This window comes from Lynx canadensis, chromosome C1 (assembly GCF_007474595.2).
Source record: "Lynx canadensis isolate LIC74 chromosome C1, mLynCan4.pri.v2, whole genome shotgun sequence".
Classification (NCBI taxonomy): Eukaryota; Metazoa; Chordata; class Mammalia; order Carnivora; family Felidae; genus Lynx; species Lynx canadensis.
The window spans coordinates 100,049,820-100,074,263 of NC_044310.1; the positions used below are offsets into that span (position 1 = coordinate 100,049,820).

The window sequence follows — 24,444 nt, forward strand, 5'->3', positions numbered from 1 at the left end:
GGCGGCGGCGGCTGCGAGGGCGCAGGCTTTTGGGGGCGCGAATGCCCTTCGTGCCGGCCGTCGAGGGGGCAGCGTCGGAGCTCTCCCCGGAGCCGGGAGCCTGGGGGCGGCGTCGGGAGGCGCGGGCGTGCGAGACCCCCTCCCTGCGACTTCGCCCGGCGCCGCTGCTTCGCCTTCCCGGCGAGGCGGGAGACCTCCCTCCCCGTTGGCAGACTTCCGAGGAGCCCCTTATTTTTCCACCACCGAGGTGAAGAGATTCTGAAATCGAAGCATCAGGGGTGGTTAAGTGAACCTTCTGCAACTCCTCGGATCTGGTCAGGCTCCCGTTTGGGGCGGCAGACCACATTGGAGCATCTCACTGGGGTGCCGGAATGGAAGACCCCACCTTGCATCCTTTCTGCAGCGTTGCTTGCCTTGTCCGCCGTTAGGAATGAAGAGGAGACTTGTGATAACCCGAGGAGGTACTGAAAGCCAAATGGCAGAGAAAATATCACAGGACACAAACTAGTGATCGTGTGGGGGCCACACACGTTTTTGAATGTAATTGGACGAGCGTGAAAGAGGTGCCCTATTAAAAAGCACAACAGTCCTTTAAGAGGAGCAAAATTGAGTTTCCCCATTTTTGCCAAGATTTTGAAGACTGTTCAATGTATTGTACATTTGATATAAGATGATAACTTTATAAAATATTCTGCCCGAGAGCGTAAACGATGACTACTCCGGCCCTGCTCCCTTTATCTGGACGAAGGATACCACCTCTGAACCTGGGGCCGCCTTCCTTTCCGCACCACAGGGCTACCTTGAGACTTTCTGAGAAGTTTATCCTCCTCCTTATTCTAAGTGCCTTCATCACCCTGTGTTTTGGGGCATTCTTCTTCCTTCCAGACTCTTCAAAACACAAACGCTTTGATCTGGGTTTGGAAGATGTGTTAATTCCCCATGTAGATGCCAGCAAAGGGGCCAAAAACCCTGGAGTCTTCCTGATCCATGGACCTGATGAACATAGACACAGGTTTGTTTATTTCAGAAGTTCTGATATTAACATTTGGCAGAGCAAGGTATGGTTTATTGCATCAGACCGGTCTTAAAATTTTTCGTTGTTGTTGTTGCAGTAAAATGTAATTTTCCTCGAGTCGTTAGAGTTGTAGTTATTTCAGAACTGATAGAATGGAACCATAGACGGGAAGGGCTCCTAGAGCCTAGTCCTCCAGCTCCTTTGTTTTATAGAGGAGAAACGTTTGTGCTCAGAGATGTAGTGCCTCATATGAACGTTTGGGAATGGAGGTATGAAAATTTAATTTAAAGAAGTGATGACCTATGCTGCGCCTTCATTTATTAAGAATGTGTTGCATTCAGTCTTAGTGCCACCCTGTGAAATAGACCCATTGAATCCTGACCGCTTCTGTGAGTTTGTTCTCTCCCAGAGGGCTCTTATTCTCTGGCTTGTAGTTAAAGCTTAGTAGTGAATCTTAGCTTTTTAAGAAGGCAAACTATGGGCAGAATATACCTGTGGTGTCTTAGCCTACAGAAATATACTGATTTCTGTTATTGTCAGGGACCTGTTTTGGTGCTCCATATGGAATTAGTTACATTAAAAATATCATTGAATCTTACAGTCATTTCACTTTGTGTTTTGTAACAAGATTTGGTTATATATTTTAATTTATTTTTTATAATGTGTGAGATGGAGTGTGTCAGGGAACTGTTGCAGTTTATTTGGTTAAAGGGATCACATTCTTTCAGATCACCAAATTGAGGGGAGCGCTCGGTGATTAGAGCCAAATTGGGGTAAAATGGGAGCTCTAGTGACTGTCTCTTTAAATCATTTATGCAATTTGTGTCAGAAGAAGAGTTCGGGAAAGTAGTTTATTTTTCTCAAACCTACATTTTTTTTTTAACTGTTAAATTCCCTCTTTTCCCTTTTTCTTAAAATAATTTTTGAGTGTGTGAAAAAAACTATGTGTTTGAATGCTGTTTTCAACTGACATTAGTTTTAACTTTTTATTAAGTAGGAGGTTTTTGGAAAAGCTGAGGTTCAAATGTGAGCCTAAGTTAAATACTTGGGATAATGCAGTGTTGTAATGACAGCTGGTTTTTCCTTATTCTCAATCTTGTTAATTCATTATTTTCTTCCTGATTCTTTGACTTTTGGCTGAACCTTATGGAGTAGTTACTTCTAAAACTGTTTCATGCCATTATTCTGTAACTAAATTTGGACTTTTTGCCATCATTTTCATCTTCTGTACTCTTTTGCATCAGTTCCTTCTATTTTGCCCTTTGCCCTTCGCGACTTCGAGAAAATCTGATGTGATCTGTGAAATATGTTGCTGAAAAATTAGCACTGAAACTACTATTTTCCTGGAGAAACCTTAGTTCCCATGATTTTTATAGAAGCTCTGATAAATATTTGAAAATAAAGGGTGTTAAGACTGGCTTCAGATTTTTTTTTGACAACCACGCATAAACATTGTTTAACTCTAGAATTATAGTAATCCGTCACATACTGAGCAGTTTTCTTCACATTTTAAGTGTGGTCTAAAGGTTAAAATATATACAGTATATGGCAACATCCTAGTTTAGAAATATTCACATAGAAAGATTCTCAGTTAAGTGGAGTTAAAATTTAAGATTTGAATGAGAATAGGCATGTCCATCTTATTCATGTTTTAAAAAGCCTACTTAAATCTCTCAAACAAAAATTCTTAAATTAATAGGACCTGTGAATGCATATGCTTGTGTATTGCTATCCCAAATTCTTGGGTTCCTGAGTTTGGAATTAGAGGGTTGGTTATTGAGTTCTCATAGCAAGGGATGGTGGGTGAGCCAGATCCTGAGTTTTGGATAGTAAGAGTCCAGGTAGCAAATGATACTTGTGAGAGTTTACTCTAGTCTATTTAGTTCTTGAATTTAGGAAAACAAGAATTCACATAGTGAGGGTTCGGGTGAAGAGGGATCCCTGTATTACCTCTATACATATTTCTGTGCTTATATCAGTTTGTTTTTATCTTTGTTTTGTATGTCATTGATTGTTGCTTACCATATCTTAAAGCACAGTCTACCAATTTCTAATTTGAGCAATGAAATCCATTTCAAAGCAGAGATCATTCAAATAACAAGTTTAAAATGTGAGACATAAAACATCAAGCTAATGCAGACACATTATCTTTATAAAAATCATGCAGAAAGATAGTATTTTAACAGGGTTAGTTGGTGCTAAAATCATACGTATTTTGGGTGTGGGTCAAAAAAACATCTCTCTTAATTTGAAAAGTACAAGTTGATAATTTATCTTAATTTTGTGTATGTGTAGAAGGGTGCAGGGTAGAGGGATGAGGAACCTTACTTTAATGGATAAGTAATGGAAAATAAATCATGGCCATTATTTCTTATTCACAGTCTTTAAGGGGTACTTGTTGCATTGACTTTTCTTTATTAATGAGTTAGCTTAGTATTGTAGTTAGGTGCTTAAGTTCTGAGTCTTGACTACATAGATTCATACCCTAGTTTGTCACTGATTTAGATGTATGATCTTGAGTAAATTTTCATACTCTGTGCCTAAGTTGCTTCCTCTGGATGACGGCATTTACTTTACAGATTGTTATATTGAATGAGATAGTAACATACAAAGTACTCAAAATAGTTCTTAGTATTTAGTAAGTGGTCAATAAATATTAGGAATTATTATCAATAATTATTGTTTTAATTGAATTACTTTAATATTGAGGCCACTTTAAATACCATACTTGTTTCTGAAAAGTTAGATACAGATTAATATTTTAAAAGCATACCAGAATCTTGTTGTCTAAAGGAACATTTAAAAAAATTTTTTTTTCAATGTTTATTTATTTTGAGACAGAGAGAGACAGAGCATGAATGGGGGAAGGTCAGAGAGGGAGACACAGAATCCAAAGCAGGCTCCAGGCTCTGAGCTGTCAGCACAGAGCCCAACGTGGGGCTCGAACTCAAGACTTGAGCTGAAGTCCGACGCTCAACCAGCTGAGCCACCCAGGCGCCCCAAAGGAACATTTTATAACCAAAGTAGTTAGTGACAAATGTGTATTGCGTGTCTACTGTGTGTCAGGCCCTGCTTTAATGGAGCTTCCCATCTAGGAGGATGATGGGTATTAAATAAGTAAATTTATTGTTGAAGTATGAGGAATGTTATGAAGTTGTACTCAGTGCTGTCAGAGTACATAATTGTGGATTGGGGTCGTGGGACAGGCAGTGCCAATAGGGAAGGCTTCGTTGAGGAAGCAGTGACTGGCTCAGAGACTTAGAACTAGTAGATTGCTAAGTGAACTAGAGATGTGGGAAAAAGTGGTCAAAGCAGAGGATACGACATGTGTGAGAACCCTAAGAAAAAAGCCTGGCACCTTTGAGGACCTGAGAAATGTTCGGTATGGCTGGTGTGGGGCTAGGTGAAGACTACATGAGAGGTCAGATTTGGCCTTCTTGTTCAAAAAAGTATGAGTTAGTTGCCAGCTTTCACATATCAGGAGATTTCCCACGAAAGTCTAGATTTCTGATTTCTCTTGAAAAAATTAGAGGCTGTGGTATTTTCAGATGGCAATTTTCAGATTCAGATCAGAATCCCTGGGCAGGCTCCTGGAGAGTCTGCAGTTAAGTATTTTGGTCTTTATCTTGAGTACTGTAGGAAACCAGTAAAGGGTTTTCATGAAAGCAGGGCAATGCCATAATCATTTTTTAAAAATTTAAATAATCACTATGATTGTAGTGTAAACACTGGATTGGAGAGGAGGAGGAAGAAATGTAAAATTAGGAGAGCCTAGGTCACAGAGGAGATTGGCTTAGACCACACTGGTGATAGTGGAGGAGAGAAATTCGTGGAGAAAAGTGGTTGATTCACAAGATGTTGAAGTGTTAAGTTTCACAGAAGTTGATTGTCAATTGCATATGGGGGCTAAGGGAGGAGGAGGAGGCAGTCTAGGATAACTCCCAGTTTCTGGGTAACATGGCTATGGATTACTAAGACGTATATACTATGTGGAATGAATAATTTATATGATTGATATTATATAAGAATTTAAGATAAAGCATTTTCATGGAAAAACCTGTATGTTCCCTTCTATTAAGTGGTTCACAAACAGTCCATAGTTTTCAGATGATAATAATGTAAAACGCATAGTTTCATGTTGCTGATAGTTTTAACATCTGTGATTTCAAGGTAACTAAAACAGGGGTCAGTTATAACACAACATGAATGTTGTTATAAATATACACTGGATATACATAAAGTATAATGTTCATAATTTGTGTACATAATAGACCTATCTAATGAAAATTTTACTTATTACCTTCATTTTTGAAACTGACATTTTATGTAATGGCATTGTATAAATGGGCTTTGTGGTTTTGTTTTGTTTTTTAAATATTTATTTGAATTGCCAATGTGTTTCATCCTCTAGTCAGGATTTTGTTAGTATGAATTGAATACTTGAAGGTATGTTAACTTCTGATAGTTTCCTCAAACAGAAAGAACAAACAGGCTTTGGAGTTAAAGGGACCTAAAGTTGCATCTTGGTTTTACTAACTAGCTGTGAGACATTTTACTAGACATAATCACTATTGACCCTGTGCTGGCCAATGTGGTAGTCACTAATGGCATGTTGTTTTTGAACTTGAAATGTATCTAGTCGAGATTGCAGTGTGCTTTAGTGAGAGTTTCTTAAGATTTTCATGTCATGATTTGTATTTTTTGCTTGATTCAGTTTTGCTTTTTATTGCATGAGTAGAGATTTAAAATCTCACTATTGTCATTTTAATTTTAATATCCTTCCTTATTTCATCCCTCTTCCATGCCTTTCCCCCCTTATCCTGTTCTTAGGGCATTCTGCTCGTGTTTGGGGGAGGTTACATCATTTAAGTCTGCTGGACTTTCCCTTGTAATGTATTTACCCCCTTTGGCTGGTGGTTCTTTTTACCACTTCCCTTTAATCAGAGTCTGTTTAAAGGAACGTCTGTATATACTTGATATTTACCAACAGTCTGATATAGATGCCTTTATTGTGTGTGTGTGTGTGTGTGTGTGTGTGTGTGTGTATGTATATGTGTATTTGTGTGTGTATGTATATGTGTGTGTGTGTATGTCTATTTTTATTGAGTGAATACCCTTTTCACCTGGGTAGTTGGAGGACAAGTTGATCTGTGCAGCTCTCAGTGTAATTTCCTCTATTCTGCTGTGATATTAGCATCTTTAGTCCTCTCACTGTTTTGGTGCTAGAGAACATTTTTATGTAATTCCTGAAATGAGAGTAAGTTGGCTGCATGGACAGCTACTGAGGTTTTTGTTGTCTTGTCCCTTATCACCTAGAAATCAGTTTTTCTTTCTATTTCCCATGCACTTCTCCCATCTCTAGGAGTTGCTCTCTAACTAACTAGTTAGATAATAAGGTAAGAATTGGGAAGAGACTGTGGGGAAAGACCAGTTAAACAGTGAGTGCTCTGACTGGAGGACTCTGTCCCATTTTTCCATTGGGACAGACCCTTTTACAGTTGGGGTAGGGTAGTAGTTTGGTCATTTTTGTTGCATGAGGTGAGGCTTGATTCTGGACACTCCAAGTGTGGTTATAAGTTAGTAAAGAATTCTTCCAAATTCTGATATGATGGCTCTTATTTCTTTGGTAATCTGAGGTTTTGTCATTTTCTGCATCTTTCATAGGTATTGATAGTGATTTGGAAGAGGCTGTGTTTTGGGGCTGCTCATCAGATGACATTTTGTATATTACTTAAAGTCTAAATCTGATCCTAAGCCAAATGACAGTGACCTTGCTTTTATTAGTTCAGCATTACAAAATCACTGAATATGTTAGTATATTTTTCATTTTTCTCCAAAATGAATAAAATATCAGTATGGTTTGGTTAAAATGCAGAATGCCAAGGTATAAATGCTGATTTTCATGTTGGTCAGTGAGTGTTGGAAATTCCAGGAGATGACCTACTGTACAGTGCTCCACAAGTTGAATGTTAATATGTTAACGGTATTTATTGGTTGAAGTTAAATGTTTTAAGGAAATCAGATTTGTTCAAGCATTAGTTTATTTTTTTTTTTTAAAGCTATGGTAGTCTTTCCAGAATTTCTCTTGGGTTTTATAAAAAGTGTTCTAGGGCTATGAAATGTTTATTTACTCTTATTAATATTTCTTGGATTTTCTTATTTTAAAGGATCAAACATAATCTAAGAATATTCCTTCCAAATTATTAACATTGTCTTATGTATGTTACATGTAGCCTCTAGAACATGTAGTTTAAAATTCGATTTTATTTTTTATCAGCATCGCTTGTTGTAAATCTATGCTTCAGTTACTTTCATTGATTTGCATTTAATCTTATTTCCTGATAGTGTTTTCTGATCTACAGGGTTCTTGTTAATATTAACTAATCATCACAGCTGAGATTGCCCAAATCCACTTATGGGTTTATTCCCTTACCTCCCCTGCCTGTAGGTAGTGTTTTTCCCGTGTACTTTATCTTTCTCACGTATGTCTGTGATTGCATATTTACAGTCATTTGCTTACTTCTCGGTCTCTCCTAAAAGAGCATGGGCTCCTTGAGGGCAAATGACTGTCTTTTATTTATCTTTATATCTCCAATGCTTGAAGTACGCTTGGTCCTTAATAAAAGTATATACCTATTGAATAAATGATGTTTCATGGCAAGGTGACATACCAAGAGAAGGTATAAACAAAACACCAGGAAGAATTGAAAAGTAAAAAGCAAAAATAGGAGGAATGATGTCTTAAAGTGAGAAGCATATAGTCTTTAATAAAGGCCCTTTATAAAAAATAATTTAAAAAATTAGGGAAGAATTCCTGTTGACCCTATCTACAACATACTTATTCCTATCAACGTACCTAAGGTATTTTGCATGCCCTCAAATTGAATTTCTCCTTTTTTTAAAAAAAATTTTTTTTTTTAACGTTTATTTATTTTTGAGACAGAGACAGAGCATGAACGGGGGAGGGGCAGAGAGAGAGGGAGCACAGAATCGGAAGCAGGCTCCAGGCTCTGAGCCATCAGCCCAGAGCCCAATGCGGGGCTCGAACTCACAGACCGCGGGATGGTGACCTGAGCTGAAGTCGGATGCTTAACTGACTGAGCCACCCAGGCACCCCTGAATTTCTCCTTCTTTAGGAAAAAAGGAGGAAAACAATGGAGAGCCTGTGATCAGTGTTTTCACATGTTTAACCTTTAGTTTTCACATCAGACCTGTTAAGTTAGGTATTACTAACCTAATTTTTACAAATATGGATATTATAAAATTGGATCATGCTGAAAGTTGCCACGTCAGAAACTAAACATGTTCCCCCCACTCCACCCCCCAATCTGTGGTTTCTCTGTCCTCCGTTCAGTTACCTGCAGTCATCTGTGGTCTGGGGGCAGATGATTCTCCTTCTGACGTGTAAGGTCAGTAGCAGCCTATCACTAGGTCATCTCATCTCATCACACAAGTATCTTATCATCGTACATCATCATCATAAGAAGTGTGAGTGTGCTACAGTAAGGTATTTTGAGACAGAGAGGGTGACCACATTCATATAACTTTTTATTACAATATATTGTTATTCTAGTTTGTTATGAGTTATTGTTGTTAATCTTTTACTGTGCCTAATTTATAAATTAAACTTTATCATAGGTATGTATAGGAAAACAACGGTATATATAGGGTTTGTTACTATCTGTGGTTTCAGGCATCCTTTAGGGGTCTTGGAACTTATCCCCCACAGAGAAGGGGGACTACTGTTTTCAAAATTGGTAGTACATGGTAAACATGAATTGATTAGCTGGGCAAATGTTCTGCTTACTACTGTTTGAAAATGCTAAAAAATTTTAGATTATGGTTTGGGTTGACACTACACATTCATTGGCCAGAACAATCATTTACTATTTTTATTTTCCATTAACTGTGCACATTCTTTGAGAAAAGTTTATTAAAAGAAAAATTTTTTTAATGTTTATTTTTGAGAGAGAGAGAGAGCGAGAGCACCAGAGAGAGAGACAGAGTGTGAGCAGGGGAGGGGCAGAGAGAGGGAGACCCAGAATTCAAAGCAGGCTCCAGGCTCTGAGCTTTCAGCACAGAGCCTGACGTGGGGCTCAAAATCATGAGCCATGAGATCACGACCTGAGCTGAAGTTGGACGCTTAACCCACTGAGCCACCCAGGCACCCCAGAAAAGTTAATTTTGATTTGCCATTGAACTTTGCTGGAACATGTTTCCCTTTTAGAACATGGCTGTAGTGAAAAATTTACAGATTAGGTTTTAGGATTTATTATAAGAAAAATCTCCTTTAAAGGTTATTGATTTCAGTGATTTATCTTGGAATTTTTGTAGTCCAGGAGAAAGGCATCATTGTATATTTAAAAGAACATTGGGCTTGGCGTGCTGGGTGGCTCAGTTGGTTGTGTCTGACTTCGCCTCAGGTCATGATCTCACGATGTGTGAATTCGAGCCCCACACGGGCTCTCTGCTGTCAGCACAGAGCTGGCTTTGGATCCTCTGTCCCTCTCTCTCTGCCTCTACCCCATTTGTTCTCTCTCTCAAAAATAAACAAACATAAAACAAACAAACACCCCTTCGGCTCAGTGTTAAGAGATAGGAGCTCTAGTTTCAGCATCGTCCTTACTTGTTAGAATGTATTTAGATAAGCTGTTTAATTTCCCTGTGCCTATTTATGAAATAAGGGAATTGATTGAATCTTTAGATTGCTTCCAGCTCATACATACGAAATGCTAATAATTTCATGAAGTAGGGAACTGAAGAATGTGCAGTAATTTAAGATACCACAAATACTATGAAAACAAAATGTGTTCTAAATAGGAATTAGCAGTGTCATTTTTATATATAAAAATTAAGGTTAAAATCATTTTATATGTGACTATAATTCATTTATATATTCTATAATGAAATTTGTACCAATTTAAAAAGTGTAAATGAATGAAATGCTATTTTATACATTCTTGATTCTCTTATGTTTGAAAAGTATTTATTGAACTTTTTTTTTTAACATTTTATATGCTGGCCTGAGTGAAGGTAATAGGTATATTTACAGAGGTATTTCCAGGTGTCATTTTTGAGCCCAGTTAACAATCCCATCTCTTAATTTGGTATCTAAGTCTTTAGGATAGATGCTGTGGAAAACAAGCATCCCTGAGTAAGTCAGGCCTCAGACCTGTGAAGGCTCTTATTACCCTTGATGGAAAATTTTCCTTGATTTTCTAACATTAATACTGAGAGATGCCTTTGAAAGTGTCCATTCTCTTTTATTTCCCATATCTAAACAAGAACTTTAAGGACAAGTTATGTAAAGAGTTAAAGAAACAAAAGGACATGAAGTAATCTGGAGACTACAAAGAACAATGTGTATATTGTTTTTCCTTTTGCATTTTTGACATTTACATATTTATAAAATCAACCTTTATTACCTATGCAGATCTCTTGGCCTCTCCTTAGTGATAATGAGGTTACTGTTAAAAAAACACTGGTCACATTCATTTATTCAGCAAGGGTTTTTGAGTATTTATTATGTGCTAAGCATTATACTAAGTATTGGGGATTATGGAAGATTAATTTTGACTTGGACACTACTCAGAAATTTAAATCTTAGATTCAAATCTTAACATCATTCTTAGAGTATATATTATCGATACCTTTTCACCTAGGTGAGCCTCTGGCGCATGCATTTAGGTCATTGGCATTTTTTTTGAGAGGTCAGATAAGTTACTGTCTTCTCTTTCCTCCCCTTTGTTTTTTCCTAGTGAATTTATGTCATTAATTTATCCATTTCTTGAATATGGACTGTGTTATCTGGAAACAAGGTGCAGTTCTTTTTCAGTCAAGAACTAGGCACTGGCATCTGAAAAAAATATGCCAGCCAATTGAGATGTGGCACAATTGCGTATATTTAGGTGTCTAAAACTGTCTATATAACTATATATATTTTATTTGTAAAGTTCTGTGTGCCATACATGACCTTTTAAATTACTTGGCAGTAAGGTGGCATCAGATACAAGGACATATTTGTTGGTATGTATCTGTAATGCATGTAATAATAAATGTGAATAATTTTTCTCTTAATGAGTGATGCCATTAATAAACATTTATCTTTTCATGACCTGGATTTTTCCCTCTACTTAAAAAGATTGGTAATAACCTTGAACATTGAGTGGCTGGTCCTTCTTGCACTTGCACTGTTTGTAAGTCTAAATTAATAGAATTTTTTTTATTTTTATTTAAAAAAATTTTTTTTTTTCAACGTTTATTTATTTTTGGGACAGAGAGAGACAGAGCATGAACGGGGGAGGGGCAGAGAGAGAGGGAGACACAGAATCGGAAACAGGCTCCAGGCTCTGAGCCATCAGCCCAGAGCCTGACGCGGGGCTCGAACTCATGGACCGCGAGATCGTGACCTGGCTGAAGTCGGACGCTTAACCGACTGCGCCACCCAGGTGCCCCTAAATTAATAGAATTTTTATGAGGAACAACTTGATAGTATTAGCTAATTTAAAGTGCATATCTCTTTGGTTCAGTACTTCTTCTGAGAACTTATTCTTGGGAAATCTTCACATCACTGCACAAAAAGATGTTCCAATGTGTATGTAAACCACAATTTCTTTATCCATTCATTGAGGAGAGCACCTGTTGGGATGAACACTGGGTGTTGTATGGAAACCAATTTGACAATAAATTTCATATTAAAAAAAAAGAAAAGATGTTCCAAGAATATCCCTTGAATCTATAACATGACATTTTTAAATGATTTAAATGTCTGTCAACAGGGGATTACTTACATAAATGGTAATAGATCCCAGTATGTGCATAGTTCTTTTTTTTTTTTTTTCTTTTTTTAACCCCCTCTGGATCTTTCTGGTTATTCCTGAAAGCACCACACTGTTCTAATTTCATAGTTTTATAATAGTATGTTTTGATATCTGGTATAAGTTCTCTGTAATGTTGTTTTTTAAAGAGTTATAAGCATAAATAAAAGTCTTAACATAATATTACTGTCACTGTAGGTGCTATTTAAAATGTTAACATTTTCCTTTTTTAGCTGAAAATTACCCTTCTTGAGGCAAACCTCTAGTCTGAGTTTGACATTGTCTTAAGTACATGGTTTTATACTTCTACAGCATATATATTGATATAAACTATCTCTATAAATAAGTATAAATATATAATTATAATATAATTTTGCATGTTCTTAAACACAGTGTATATCATTCTGCAAGTTTTCTTTTTGCTCGTCATTCTTTTAACAATTTATGTATGTTTCTAATTGGGCTGCGGCTCAATTATTTTATTTACTTAGTCTATTTTATGAGTAAACCTCAAATTGTTTGTATATTCCCCTGTTGATAGAGTCTTTGGTTAATTTCATACTATTGCTGCAGAAACCTTCTTGTACATGTGTTCTTGGGCACATATTTTTTCTCCAAGGTAGAAACTTAGTAATAGAACTGAGTTGTAAAGTTGGTATATCATTGACTCAAAATTGTTTTGTTAAATTGTCTCAAAAGTGAGTGTACCAATTTAAACTCCTACCTGCATCTTTGTAAATGATGGTATTGTTAGATTTTAAAAAATCTTTACCAATATGATGCCAATTTTAGTTTTTATTTCCAATTACTAGTAAGGTAGAACTGTTTTTTTTTTTTGTTTTGTTTTGTTTTTTTTGTTTTGTTTTGTTTTGTTTTGTTTTTTTAACGTTGTTGGCTGGATTTCCTAGTCTTTAAGTTGCTGGTTTACATTTTTTTTGCCAATTTTTCTTTTGGGTTTTTTTCCTTTTTCTTTGTATGAATTATACATTCTGAGTGAATTCTTTGTTAGTTATATGCATTATACATATCTTCTTGTAATGGATGCCTTAGTTTTATACTTTGTTGATGGTGTCTTTGATTTTACAGAAGTGGAAAATTTTAATGTAATTGAAATTGTTAATTTTCTTTATGGTATTGCCTTTTGAATTTTGCTTAGGGAATACTTTTGTACCCTGAAGTTATAGTGACCTATATTTTCAGTTCTGGCAGTTTTAAAGTTTTGTTTTTTACATCTAGGGATTTAACCTACATGGTTTTGACTTTTGTGTATGAATGATGAGGTAGGGATTGAGTTTAGATTTTTCCATACAGGTGTCCGATTTTCCCTCTGCTACTTATTGAAGAATCTGTCCTTTCCCATAGATTTGTAATGTCATTTCTTCTATAAAGCTATTTTTCATATTTTCATAGGTTTGTTTCTGGCTTCTCTGTGTCCTTTTGCATATTTCTTTTGCATTAGCATGGCTTGCTGTTTTAAGAAGTATAAAAATGAATGTGGCATTATGTAAGCCTTGATATCAGATAATGCTATGGGCCGAATGTTTGTGTCCTCCCAAAATTCGCATGTTGAAATCCTGATTCTCAGTGTGATGGTATGAGGAGGGTGGGGCCTTTGGGAGGTAATTAGGTTATGAGAGTGAAACCCTCATGAACGGGATTAGTGCCCTTATGAAAAGATAGGCGAGAGCTTGCTTTGTCTTTTGCTCATTCCACCGTGTGAGGAGTTGGCAGTCAGCAACCTGGAAGAGGGTTCTTACCAGAACCTGACATACTGGCACCCTGATTATGAGGTGGGTTTTACCTTGATTTGAGTCTAAACTCTTCTGTAAGTATGTATTTCTTCAAGCAAGGTAACCTTTGCATAACGTAAAATTAATCATCTTAAAAGTGAACAATTTGCTGGCATTTAATACATGCACAGTGTCGTGCAATCACCACCTCTAATTCCAAAACATTTTCGTTCCCCAAAAGGAAGCTCCATATTCATTAAGCAGTTACTCCCCACTCTGTCCTCTCCACCAGCCCCTAGCAGATTACCAGTCTGCTTTCTGTCTCTAAGGACTTATCTTTTTTTTTTTAAGTTGATTTATTTATTTTGAGAGCAAGTGAGAGAGCACGTGCTGGCTCATGTTGGCTCAGGACCTGAGCCAAAATCAGGAGTTAGCCGCTTAACTGACTGAGCCATTCAAGTACCCCAGGATTTATCTCTTCTGGTAAATGTTACGACCGATGTGGTATATGGTTCACATAAACACAGTCATGCTATATATAAGACCCCTTGTGTTTGGCTTCTTCGTGTAGCATAATGTTTTTGAGACTAATCCACATTTTAGCTTCATTCCTTTTTATGGCTAAGTGATACTCCATTGTTTTTATAGGTGATTTGTATATGCGGTTACCTGGTGATGGACATTTGGATTGTTCCCACCCTTTGGCTGTTGTGAATAGGACAGCTGTGAACATGTGTGTACATGCATTTGAGTACCTGTTTTTAATTCTCTTGGGTGTATCGCAAGGAGTGGACTTTCTGGGTCATATGGTAATTATATGTTTCACATTTTGAGGAACTGCCAAACTGTTTTCCATGGCAGCTGAATCATTTTACATTACCATTAGTAATGTCTGCAGGTTCCAATTTCTCCACACATATGCCAACATTTAAAAAAATTTTTGTCCATCCTAGTGTGTAAAGTGGTATCTCATTGTAGTTTTCATTTGCATTTCCCTAATGACTACTGATACTGAACATCTTTTCATGTGCTTTTTGGCCATTTGTATATCTTTTTAGAGGAATGTCCACCCAAGTCCTTGGTCTTTAAATTTAAAAAAATTGGGTGGTTAGTCTTTTTTGTTACTGAGTGGTAAGACATCTTTGTATCTTTTGGATACTAGACCCTTATCAGATTGATGGTTTGTAAATATTTTTGCCCTTTGTGTAGATTATCTTTCACTTAAAAACGTTCTTTCATGTAAATAGTTTTTAATTTTCATGAAGCTCAGAGGTTTTTGTTGTTGCTTGATGCTTTTCATGTCATATTTAAGAATCCATTATCAAACCAAGGTTATGAAGATCTATTCTTGTTTTCTTAAGACTTTTATGATTATAACTTTTTAAAAAAAGTTTATTTATTCATTTTGAGGTAGAGAGGGAGAGAGAGAGAATCCCAAGCAGGCTGTGTACTGTCAGCACAGAGCCCGATATGGGGCTTGATTTCACAAACAGTGAGATCATGACCTGAGCCAAAATCAAGAGTTGGGTGCTTAACTGACTGAGCCATCCAGGTGCCCCCATTTTAACTTTTATATTTAGGTTGTGGATTTTGAATTTTTGTGTATGGTGTGAGAAAGGGGTCCAACTTCATTATTTTGTATGTGGCTCTTCAGTTTTCCTTGCACCATTTGCTGAAGAGACTGTTTTATTGGCCTCTTTTTTAAAGATCATTTGGCTGTACTAGTAGGAGTCTATTTCTGTACACTGTTCTATTCCTTTCATCTATATATGTTTGTCCTTATGCCAGTACCATACTGATTTGATTACTGAACCTTTGTAGCAAGTTTTGAAATTAGGAATGTGAATGCTCCAATGTTGTTACTCTTTTTCAGAATTGTTTTGATGATTGTTGGACCACTTGTAATTCCTTTTGAATTTGAGGATCAGCTTTTCAGTTTCTGCAAAAACAGCTCTTGTAGTTTTGATAGGGATTTTGTTGAATCTGTAGATTGCTCATTTTAACAATAGTAAGTCTTCCAGTCCGTGACTGTGATACATCTTTCCATTGTTTATATCTTCTTCATTTTCTTTCAGCAATATGTGTAGTTTTCAGTGCACAAGTATTTCAGCTCCTTAGTTAAATTTATTCCTAGGTATTCTTTTGTGTGCTATTATGAGTGGAATTGTTTTCTTAATTTCCTCTTGGATTTTTCCTTTGTGATGTATAGAAACATAACTGACTTTTGTGTGTTGAGCTTGTGGTCTCAATTTTACTGAATTCATTTATTATCTATAGTAGTCATTTTGTGGATTCTTTGAAATTTTCTGTGTATATGTCATCTGTGAATAGAGATAGTTTTACTTCTTCCTTTCCAATTTGGATGCCTTTAATTTCTTTTTTCTTGCCTGATTGCTCTGGCTAGAACTTAACAGTTCAGTGTTGATGAGCAGTGGTGAAAGTGGGCATCTTTGCCTTATTCTTGATCTTGGGAAAGCTTTTAGTCTTTCACCTGTTGAGTATGATAATAGCTGTGAAGTTTTCATAAGTGCCCTGTATCTATCATGTTGAGGAAGTTTCTTCATATTCTTAGTTTGCTGTATGTTTATCAGGAAAGGGTGTTGGGTTTTGTCAAATGCTTTTTCTGTATCAGTTGAGATGCTTATGTATTTTATTCCCTTTGTTCCACTAATGTGGTATATTACATTTTGTGATTTTCTTTTTTTATTAAAAATTTTTTTTTAATGTTTATTTCTGAGACAGAGAGAGACAGAGCATGAGTGGGGGAGGGGCAGAGAGAGAAGGAGACACAGAATCAGAAGCAGGCTCCAGGCTCTGAGCTGTCAGCACAGAGCCCGATGCAGGGCTCGAACTCACAGACTGCGAGATCATGACCTGAGCTGAAGTCGGACGCTCAAATGACTGAGCCACCCAGGCGCCCCCATTTTGTGATTTTCTTATGTTGAACCATCTTTGCATTTCTGGATAAAGTCCACTTGCTCATGGTTTATATAGCCTTTTTAATATGCTGTTGGGATTAGTTTGCTAGTCTTTTGTAGAGGTTATTTGCATTTATATTTATAAAGGGTTTTGATCTGTAGTTTTCTTGTGGTGTCTTTGGCTTTGATAAACAGTAACACTAGCTTAATGGAACAAGTTAAGAAGTGTTCTTGCCTCTATTTTTTGAAAGAGTTTAAGGAGGATTGGTGTTAATTCTTTATTTTTTAAAATTTTTTTTTAATGTTTATTTATTTTTGAGACAGAGCACGAACGGGAGAGGGTCAGAGAGAGAGGGAGAGACAGAATCTGAAGCAGGCTCCAGGCTCTGAGCTGTCAGCACAGAGCCCGACGCGGGGCTCGAACTCACAGACTGTGAGATCATGACCTGAGCCGAAGTCGGACGCTTAACCAACTGAGCCATCCAGGCGCCCCTGGTGTTAATTCTTTAAACATGGTGGAATTCACTTCTGAAACCATCTGGTCCTGGGCCTTTCTTTGTTGGGAGGTCCTGGCCTTTCTTGATTTCTGATTCAAGCTCCTTACCTGTTCCAGGTCTATTTCAATTTTGTTTCTGCTTGAGTCACTTTTTGCAGTTTGGTGTTTCTAGGAACGTGTCCAGCTCATCCAGGTTTTCTGATCTGGTGGTGTACACTTGTTTATAGTACTGTCTTTTAATCTTTTTTATTTCTGTAAGGCCAGCAGTAATGTTTTCATTTTTATTTCGGATTTTAGTTACTTACATCATCTATGCTTTTTTGTCATTTGGCGAAGGGATTGTCAGATTTGTCTGTCTTTTTGCAAAGAACTAACTGGATTTTATTGATTCTCTTTGTTTTTCTATTTTCTATTTTATTTATCTCTAATCTTTATTGATTTTTTTTTTCTGCTAGCTTTGTGTTTAGTGTACTTTTTTCCTAGTTTTTAAGTTGTTACATTTTTACTTTGAAATCTTCTTTTAAGTGTAGGCATTTTATTGCTGTTAATTTTTCTCTGAGGACTGCTTTTTTTGTATCCCATAACTTTGGTATGTTGTATTTTTGTTTTCATTTGTCTCCTATTTTCTAACTTGCTGTGTGATTTCTTTTTTGACCAGTTGATTGTTTCAGTGTGTTGTTTAATTTCCACATATTTTTGAATTGTCATTTTCCTTCTGTTACTGATTTCTAACTTCATTATGGTCAGTGAAGATACTTTGTATGATTTAATCTCTTTACATTTATTGAGAATTATTTTGTGGTCTAACGTATGGTTTACCTAGGAGAATGCCATGTGCACCTGAGAAGAATGCACATTTTGTTGTTGTTGGGTAGTGTTTTATATATGTTTGTTAGGTCTAGTGGTTTTATAGTGTTGTTCAACTCTCCTTTAGATGTTCTAGCTGTTGTTGAAAGTGGAGTATGGAAATCTCCAACAATTGTAAAATTGCCTTTTACTTTCTTCAGTCCTATCAATGCTTGCTTCATATATTATGGGGTTCTGCTGTTTGGTGTTTATAAGTGTTACATATATGTTTATAATTGCTACATCTTGCTGATGAATTGATTTCCGTAAGTATTTTAGAATTAGGTTATCAAGATCTCATCCTTCTGCTTTCCAGTCTCTTTTTGTACTCCTCTTGGTTGAACCTAATAGGAGACCAGTTGAGAGATAATTTGCAGAGTCTAAGCCCCAGGATCATGAGGCAGAGTATAGAGGAGTAGATTTAGAATTTAAGATTTAGGTTTACTCACTGGTGTTATCTGGCTTCCCTGTTTTTAGTGTATGGACTTTAATCAGATCCAGATGAGCAGTCAGTGAAACAGTCTATGAGGGGCCTCTTTTTGTAGAATTGGAGTTGAATGGCCAGCAGCTCACCTGAGGCAAAGTGGATCCCTGTTGGGTTGGGCCTTTTCTCCGGAGAGCCTAGTAGTCTCCGTCAGGTGATGCTTTTAGATTGGGCAGGTGATCAGGAGGACCTCTTCGCAGGAGTGACTGAGGCAGGCCCTCTCAGCCTTTGCTGGAAGTTAGAGCAGTTCTCAACTCAGGCACGTGAATAGCTTTGCAGGAGAGCAGGCTGTGTAGGTTCGTGCCAGGTCTCAGGTCTCTTCCCACATTCCTGAAAGTAATTTCTATATCAGTGAGTAATAGTAAATAGAAATTCTGCATTGGTTGACTGCCGTCTTGCTTTTCGCCTTGTTCTCATTTATGCCATATTCAGAATAACTTGGAGTTTAAAGCATTAGGTGGGACTCGTCTGTTTTTCAGTGGTGTTGGTGCGTCAGAATATTTCATTCTACGCTGGTTAGAATTGCCTTAGCAACATTTGAGAGTGAGTCAAAGGCATGAGCTTAGGTCATAGTCCCAGAATACCTGTTCCGTTTGCATTAAAAATATTGCAGGAGAGGAATTTTGGATACAAACAGTAGAAACCAGGTGTAATGCATGTCAAAAAAGATATTAATTAGAAGGATATTGGTTGGCTTTCAGAATTGGCATAAAGGCTGGAGAACGAGGTTTGGAAAATAGGCATTAAAGGAAGCTGGGTATGCAGAACCATAGTGAGGGCGAAGAAGCAGTTAGTGTACCACTGTCAGTGCTGCTGGTCGCTGAGCACGGGTTATGGCTTTGCTACCTTTTGACCTTGGATTCCTCTGCTTCCTGAGTTCTTATTTTTAAAATTGAGTCCTTGCTTTTTTATGTCCGTTACTTCAGCTCTGTAGTCCCAGCCAGAGAATCTGATTGCCTAAGTGTAGGTCATGGGCTTTTGTCTTGCTGTTAGATGATAGACAAACTATCTTCAACGTTCTGACTTTTATATGAAGAGAAGGGATTCTGCTTCCAATATACTGGTGAATCATTTAATTTAGATAAGGGGTTGCATATTGACATCTTAAGCATAGAGTAAATTGAAAAGAACCGTAAGTTTTACTACAGTGACTTGTGTTATAGTTGAGGATGACGTTCTTACTTGTGCTGCTTAGAAATGTAGATATAAATAGACTTTCTAGACTGTACCCTTTCAGTATTTTCTGTGCAGGGGTTTAAAACAGGGGCCAGTACTGCTCCCCTTAGAGGGTTTTTGGAAACATGGGGGCATTTTTTTGCTGGTCACACTGATGGGAAGGGTAGCATTATTGGCAGTTAGTGAATGGGGACCAAGAATCCTAACCACTGCACAGTGCCCTGGTAGTCCACACAACAAACACTTGAATTCTTGCCCCAAATGCCCATAGTGCATTTGAGAAACACTGAATTGTATGGATTATCTTAAGGAAGGGCTGCCAACTATTACCCATCTCATTTACTTCACTGTATACACCCTCTAGTTTGAACTTTATTTCTTGCTTCCTTGCTTTGTTTCTTGGTACTTTTCCTTAGTTCAAAGGACTTTATTCCTTTTTCAAGCCAAAAAAAAAAAATATCTAGCTTCAGCACTTATATAAAAAATAAATCAAAATGGATCAAAGACCTAATGTAAGAGCTAAAACTATAAAACTCTTAGAAGAAAACTTACGGGAAAAGCTTCATGACATTGGATTTGGCAGTGATTTCTTGGATATGATAGCAAAAGCACAGGCAACAAAAGAAAAACATAGGTAAGTGGGACTTCATGAAAATTAAGACCTTTTGTGCGATCATTAGTTAGTGGACTGCAGGGTTTGGAGCTGAGGATGGGGAGCTGTCTATATCTACTTGGGCTGCCATAACAGAATACCGGAGAGTGGATGGCTTAAATAACAGAGACTTATTTCTCACAGTTTTAGAGGCTGGACATTCTCTAAGATCTAGCAGTGTTTGGTTTCAGGGGAAGTCTCTTTTCCTGGCTTGCAGGTGGCCGCTTTCTTTCTGTGTCCTCATGTGACCTTTCTTCTGTGCTTAGGGTGGGACAGGAGGGGTCCATGGAGGGGAAGAGAGAGAGAGAGAGAGAGAGAGCAAAAGATTTCTCTTCTTAGAAGGCCACTGATCCCATCATGAGGGCCTTTACTCTTACAATGCCGTCTAACCCTGATTACGTCCCAAAGGCCCCATTTCCAAATACCATCGTGTTCGGAGTTAGTTTCAACATTAGAGTTTTTAGTGATGTGAACATTCAGTCTATGAATTTTTAGGGACACATTCATTGTAAGACGTAATGTCCAAGTAATTTAGGCAGGCCACAGAAACAAGTTGTCAGTTTGAAGAGGCTAGGTGGAGAAGGAGGATGTCAGCCAAGAATTAGAGAAACAAGAGAGAAGGAAGGTTCAAAACTAGAAAATGGGAATGCAGAGCTTAGAGAAATGATCTGGAACAAAGAGGGATGGCTATAGCTTTTGTTCCTGAATCTTACTGTTTCCAGTGTAGGTAGGGGTACTTTGTAAAGATGCTTTTGGTGAAAATAGTGGCTTTGGACCAGGGGCTGCAATAAAACCTGAATGGATAATGAATGTTTTGCTCCATAGGAAAAAAATGAATAACTTAATAAAAACTTTTGATTTTTATTTATTTTAAAAATTCTATTTTAAGTTTTTGTTTTTGTTTTATTTTGGGGGGAGCAGAGAGAGGAAGAGAGAATCCCAAGCAGGCTCCGTGCTGTCAGTGCAGAGCCTGATTCAGGGCTTGATCTCAGAAACCTTGAGACCATGACCTGAGCTGGAATCAGGAGTTGGGGGCTTAACTGACTTAGCCACCCAGGCGCCCCACAAAACCTTTTTAGAAAGAACATTTAGAGGGGCTCCTGGGTGGGTCAGTTGAGCATCTGACTTCAGCTCAGGTCATGATCTCACAGTTCGTGAGTTTGAGCCCCGCATTAGTCTCTCTGCTGTCAGCACAGAGCCTGCTTCGGATCCTCTGTCCCCATCTCTCTCTGCCCCTCCCCCCCTCAAAAATAAGTAAGACATTAAAAAAAGTACTAAAAAATAACACTTAGGGTAAACTTTTTATGTCTTCACAGATGACCGATAGTGACGTTTTGAACCAATGATTTCTGTCTTCCTGTTTTTTTTGCTGATTTTTTTTTTTAAATTGAAATGTAGTGGACACACACGGTGTTACTTTAGTTTCAGGTGTACAGCACAGTTATTCGACCAGAGGAGTCTGTATACATATGCTTTGCTCACCACTAGCGTAGCTGCTGTCTGTCACCATGCAGTGCTATTACAGTACCATCGACTGTAGGCCCTGTGCCTTACCTTTCACCCTGGTGACTTATTCCTTCCATGACTGGGAGCCTGTATCTCCCACTCCCTCTCATCTGTTTTGTCCGTCCCCCACCACCCTCCCCTCTGACGGTCACCAGTTCTTTGCATTTATGGGTCTGTTTCTGTGCATTTTGTTTGTTCATTAGTTTTGTTTTTAGATTACATATCTAAGTGAAATCATATAGTATTTGACTTTGTCTGACTTATTTCTCTTAGCATAATACCTTCTAGGCCTGTCCATGTTGTTGCAAGTGGCAAAAACTCATTTTTTTAATGGCCAAGTAATATTGTGTTGTGTATTTATCCCACATTCATACATTTATTGATGGATACTTAGGTTTCTTTCATATATTGATACTGGAAATAATGCTGCAATAAACACAGGCTTGCATGTGTGACTTGATGATTATAGTATATTAGTGTTGCTTCTGGTCTCTCTCCACTTATGGTTACTTTTTGATGACTATGATTTTGGTGGGAGAGTATCTTTATAATAATCAGAAAACCATCAACATTTTTTCTTTATACTTTTTTTTATTAAAAAATATTTTTTCAAGTTTATTTTGAGAGAGAGAGAGAGAGAGAGAGAGACAAAGGGAGACATTGCTCAGGCAAGGGAGCGGAAGGAAGAAAGAGACAGAGAGAGAAAGAGAGAGAGGGAGAAAGAGAAAGAATCCCAGCAGGCTCCACACTGTCAACACAGAGCCCAGTGTGGGGCTTGATCTCACAAACTGAGATCCGGACCTGAGCTAAAATCAAGAGTCTGATGCTTAACCATCTGAGCCACCCAGGCACCCCTGTTCTTTATACATTTTTAGCTAATCGAAAGGACTACTTACAGTACTAAATCACCTACAGGGTGCTTGGGTGACTCAGTCAGTTAAGTGCCCGACTTTGGCTCAGGTCATGATCTCACGGATTGTGAGTTAGAGCCCCGCATCGGGCTCTGTGCCGACAGCTCCAGAACCTGGAGCCTGCATCAGATCCTGTGTCTCCCTCTCTGTCCCTCCACAGCTCACGCTGTGTCTTTTTCTGTCTCTCAAATGAATAAACGTTAAAAAAATTTTTTTAAAAAAATAACTGAGTCACCTTCTAAGACAAAAGAACATTATGAAATAAAAGTCTTATATTGAAGCTGAAAGAAACAAAAGGGTGGGAGTTACTGGGTGCATGCTTAGTTCCTTCTTTTTCTTTTGAGATTTATGTCCATTTTTAGTTTTTGATTCATTGAGGATAGCCAGGCTTTGTTTTATTTAGAATCTCTATTCTGGGGTAGAGATTTTACTATTGCCTTATTACATATTTTTAAATGGTAAGAAAACACTTTGCATTTCTTATAAGGTTTGTTTTATAATGGGTTTTTGCATATATGATCTAGTTATATGTGTGTCTGCATTATCTGTGCTTAGCTTTTAATCTCAGGTTCTAGCAAAACCTGAAGGAAGAGAAGCACATTGACAAAATGTGTTTTTTTTCCTTCAAAATAAACCGTAAAAATTGAAACCAATTTTAAGCAGAGAGCTTAAAAATAAGACACATGAGAGAGTTAAGCGAAAACAGTAACAAGACAAAGCAGGTCATTATATAATGATAAAACTGTCAATTCATCAAGAAGATAAAACAATTATATATGTATCCAACATCACAGCACTTAAATGAAGCAAACTAAAATATCTGAAAGGGGAAGTAGACAACTATACTGTAATAGTAGGAGACTTCAATATCCCATTTTAACTATGGGTAGATGATCCAGACAGAATTAACAAGGAAACTTGCACTTGAACCGTACTTGAGACCAGTGGATGTAACATACACAGAGCATTCCATCCAGCAGCAGTAGAGTACCCATCCATCTCAAGTGTACACAGAACATTTTCCAGAATAGATTGTATGATAAATCACAAAACAAGTCAATAAATTTAAGAATATTAAAATCATACCAAATATCTTTTTTTAAAATAACAATGGTATGAAACTAGAAATCAATTATAGAACAAAAGCTGGAGAATTCATAAATATGTTGAAATTCAACAAAATACTCTTGAACAATCAGTGGGTTGAAGAAGAAATCCAAAGGGAAATCAAAAAAATACCTTGAAACATAAAATGGAAACACAACATACCAAAACTTACGGGATGCTGTAAAGGCAGTTCTGGGAGGGAAGTTTATGGTGATAAACTCCTACATTAAATAAAAAAAAGATCTTATATAGCCTAACTTTAAACCTCAAGAAACTAAGAAAAGGGGAGAAACAAAGCCTAAAGTTAAAAGAAGGAAATAAAAAGATCAGAACAAAAAGAAATGGAGATCAGAAAACCAATAGAAAAACTCAGCCAAACTAAAAGCTGTTTTTTTGAAAATATGAAATGGACAAACCTTTAGCTAGACTACTAAAGTGAAGACTCACATAAATTCAGAAATTAAAGAGGACACAACTGATACTGCTGATATGCAAAGGATTGTAAGGGAGTACTGAGAACAATTAAATGCCAACAAATTGGATAGCCTAGAAGATTTGATACATCATGGAAACCTACAACCTGTCAAGTCTGGATCATGAAGAAGGAGGAAATTGAATCAGTAATAAAACAAACAAGGTAAAGTCCAGGACCAGAGGGTTTCATGGGTGAAATCTACCACAGACTTTTAAGGAAAAATTAACATCAGTCCTTCTCAAACTTTTCAGAATTTTGAAAAGGAGGGAATACTCCCAAACTCATTTAATAAGGCCAGCATTATTCTGATT

General features: G+C 37.3%; 1 protein-coding gene across 2 annotated transcripts in view; it reads left to right on the forward strand.

Moving 5' to 3' along the window:
* The first annotated feature begins 268 nt into the window (after positions 1 to 268).
* Positions 269 to 24,444, forward strand: part of MAN1A2 (mannosidase alpha class 1A member 2) — a 180,151-nt gene continuing 155,975 nt past the window's right edge. For both annotated transcript variants that reach the window (XM_030324560.1, XM_030324561.1), the window contains exon 1: positions 269 to 1,012. In XM_030324560.1, coding sequence (XP_030180420.1) covers positions 711 to 1,012 — 302 coding nt within the window. In that variant the 5' untranslated portion in view covers positions 269 to 710. The remainder of the gene's footprint in view (positions 1,013 to 24,444) is intronic.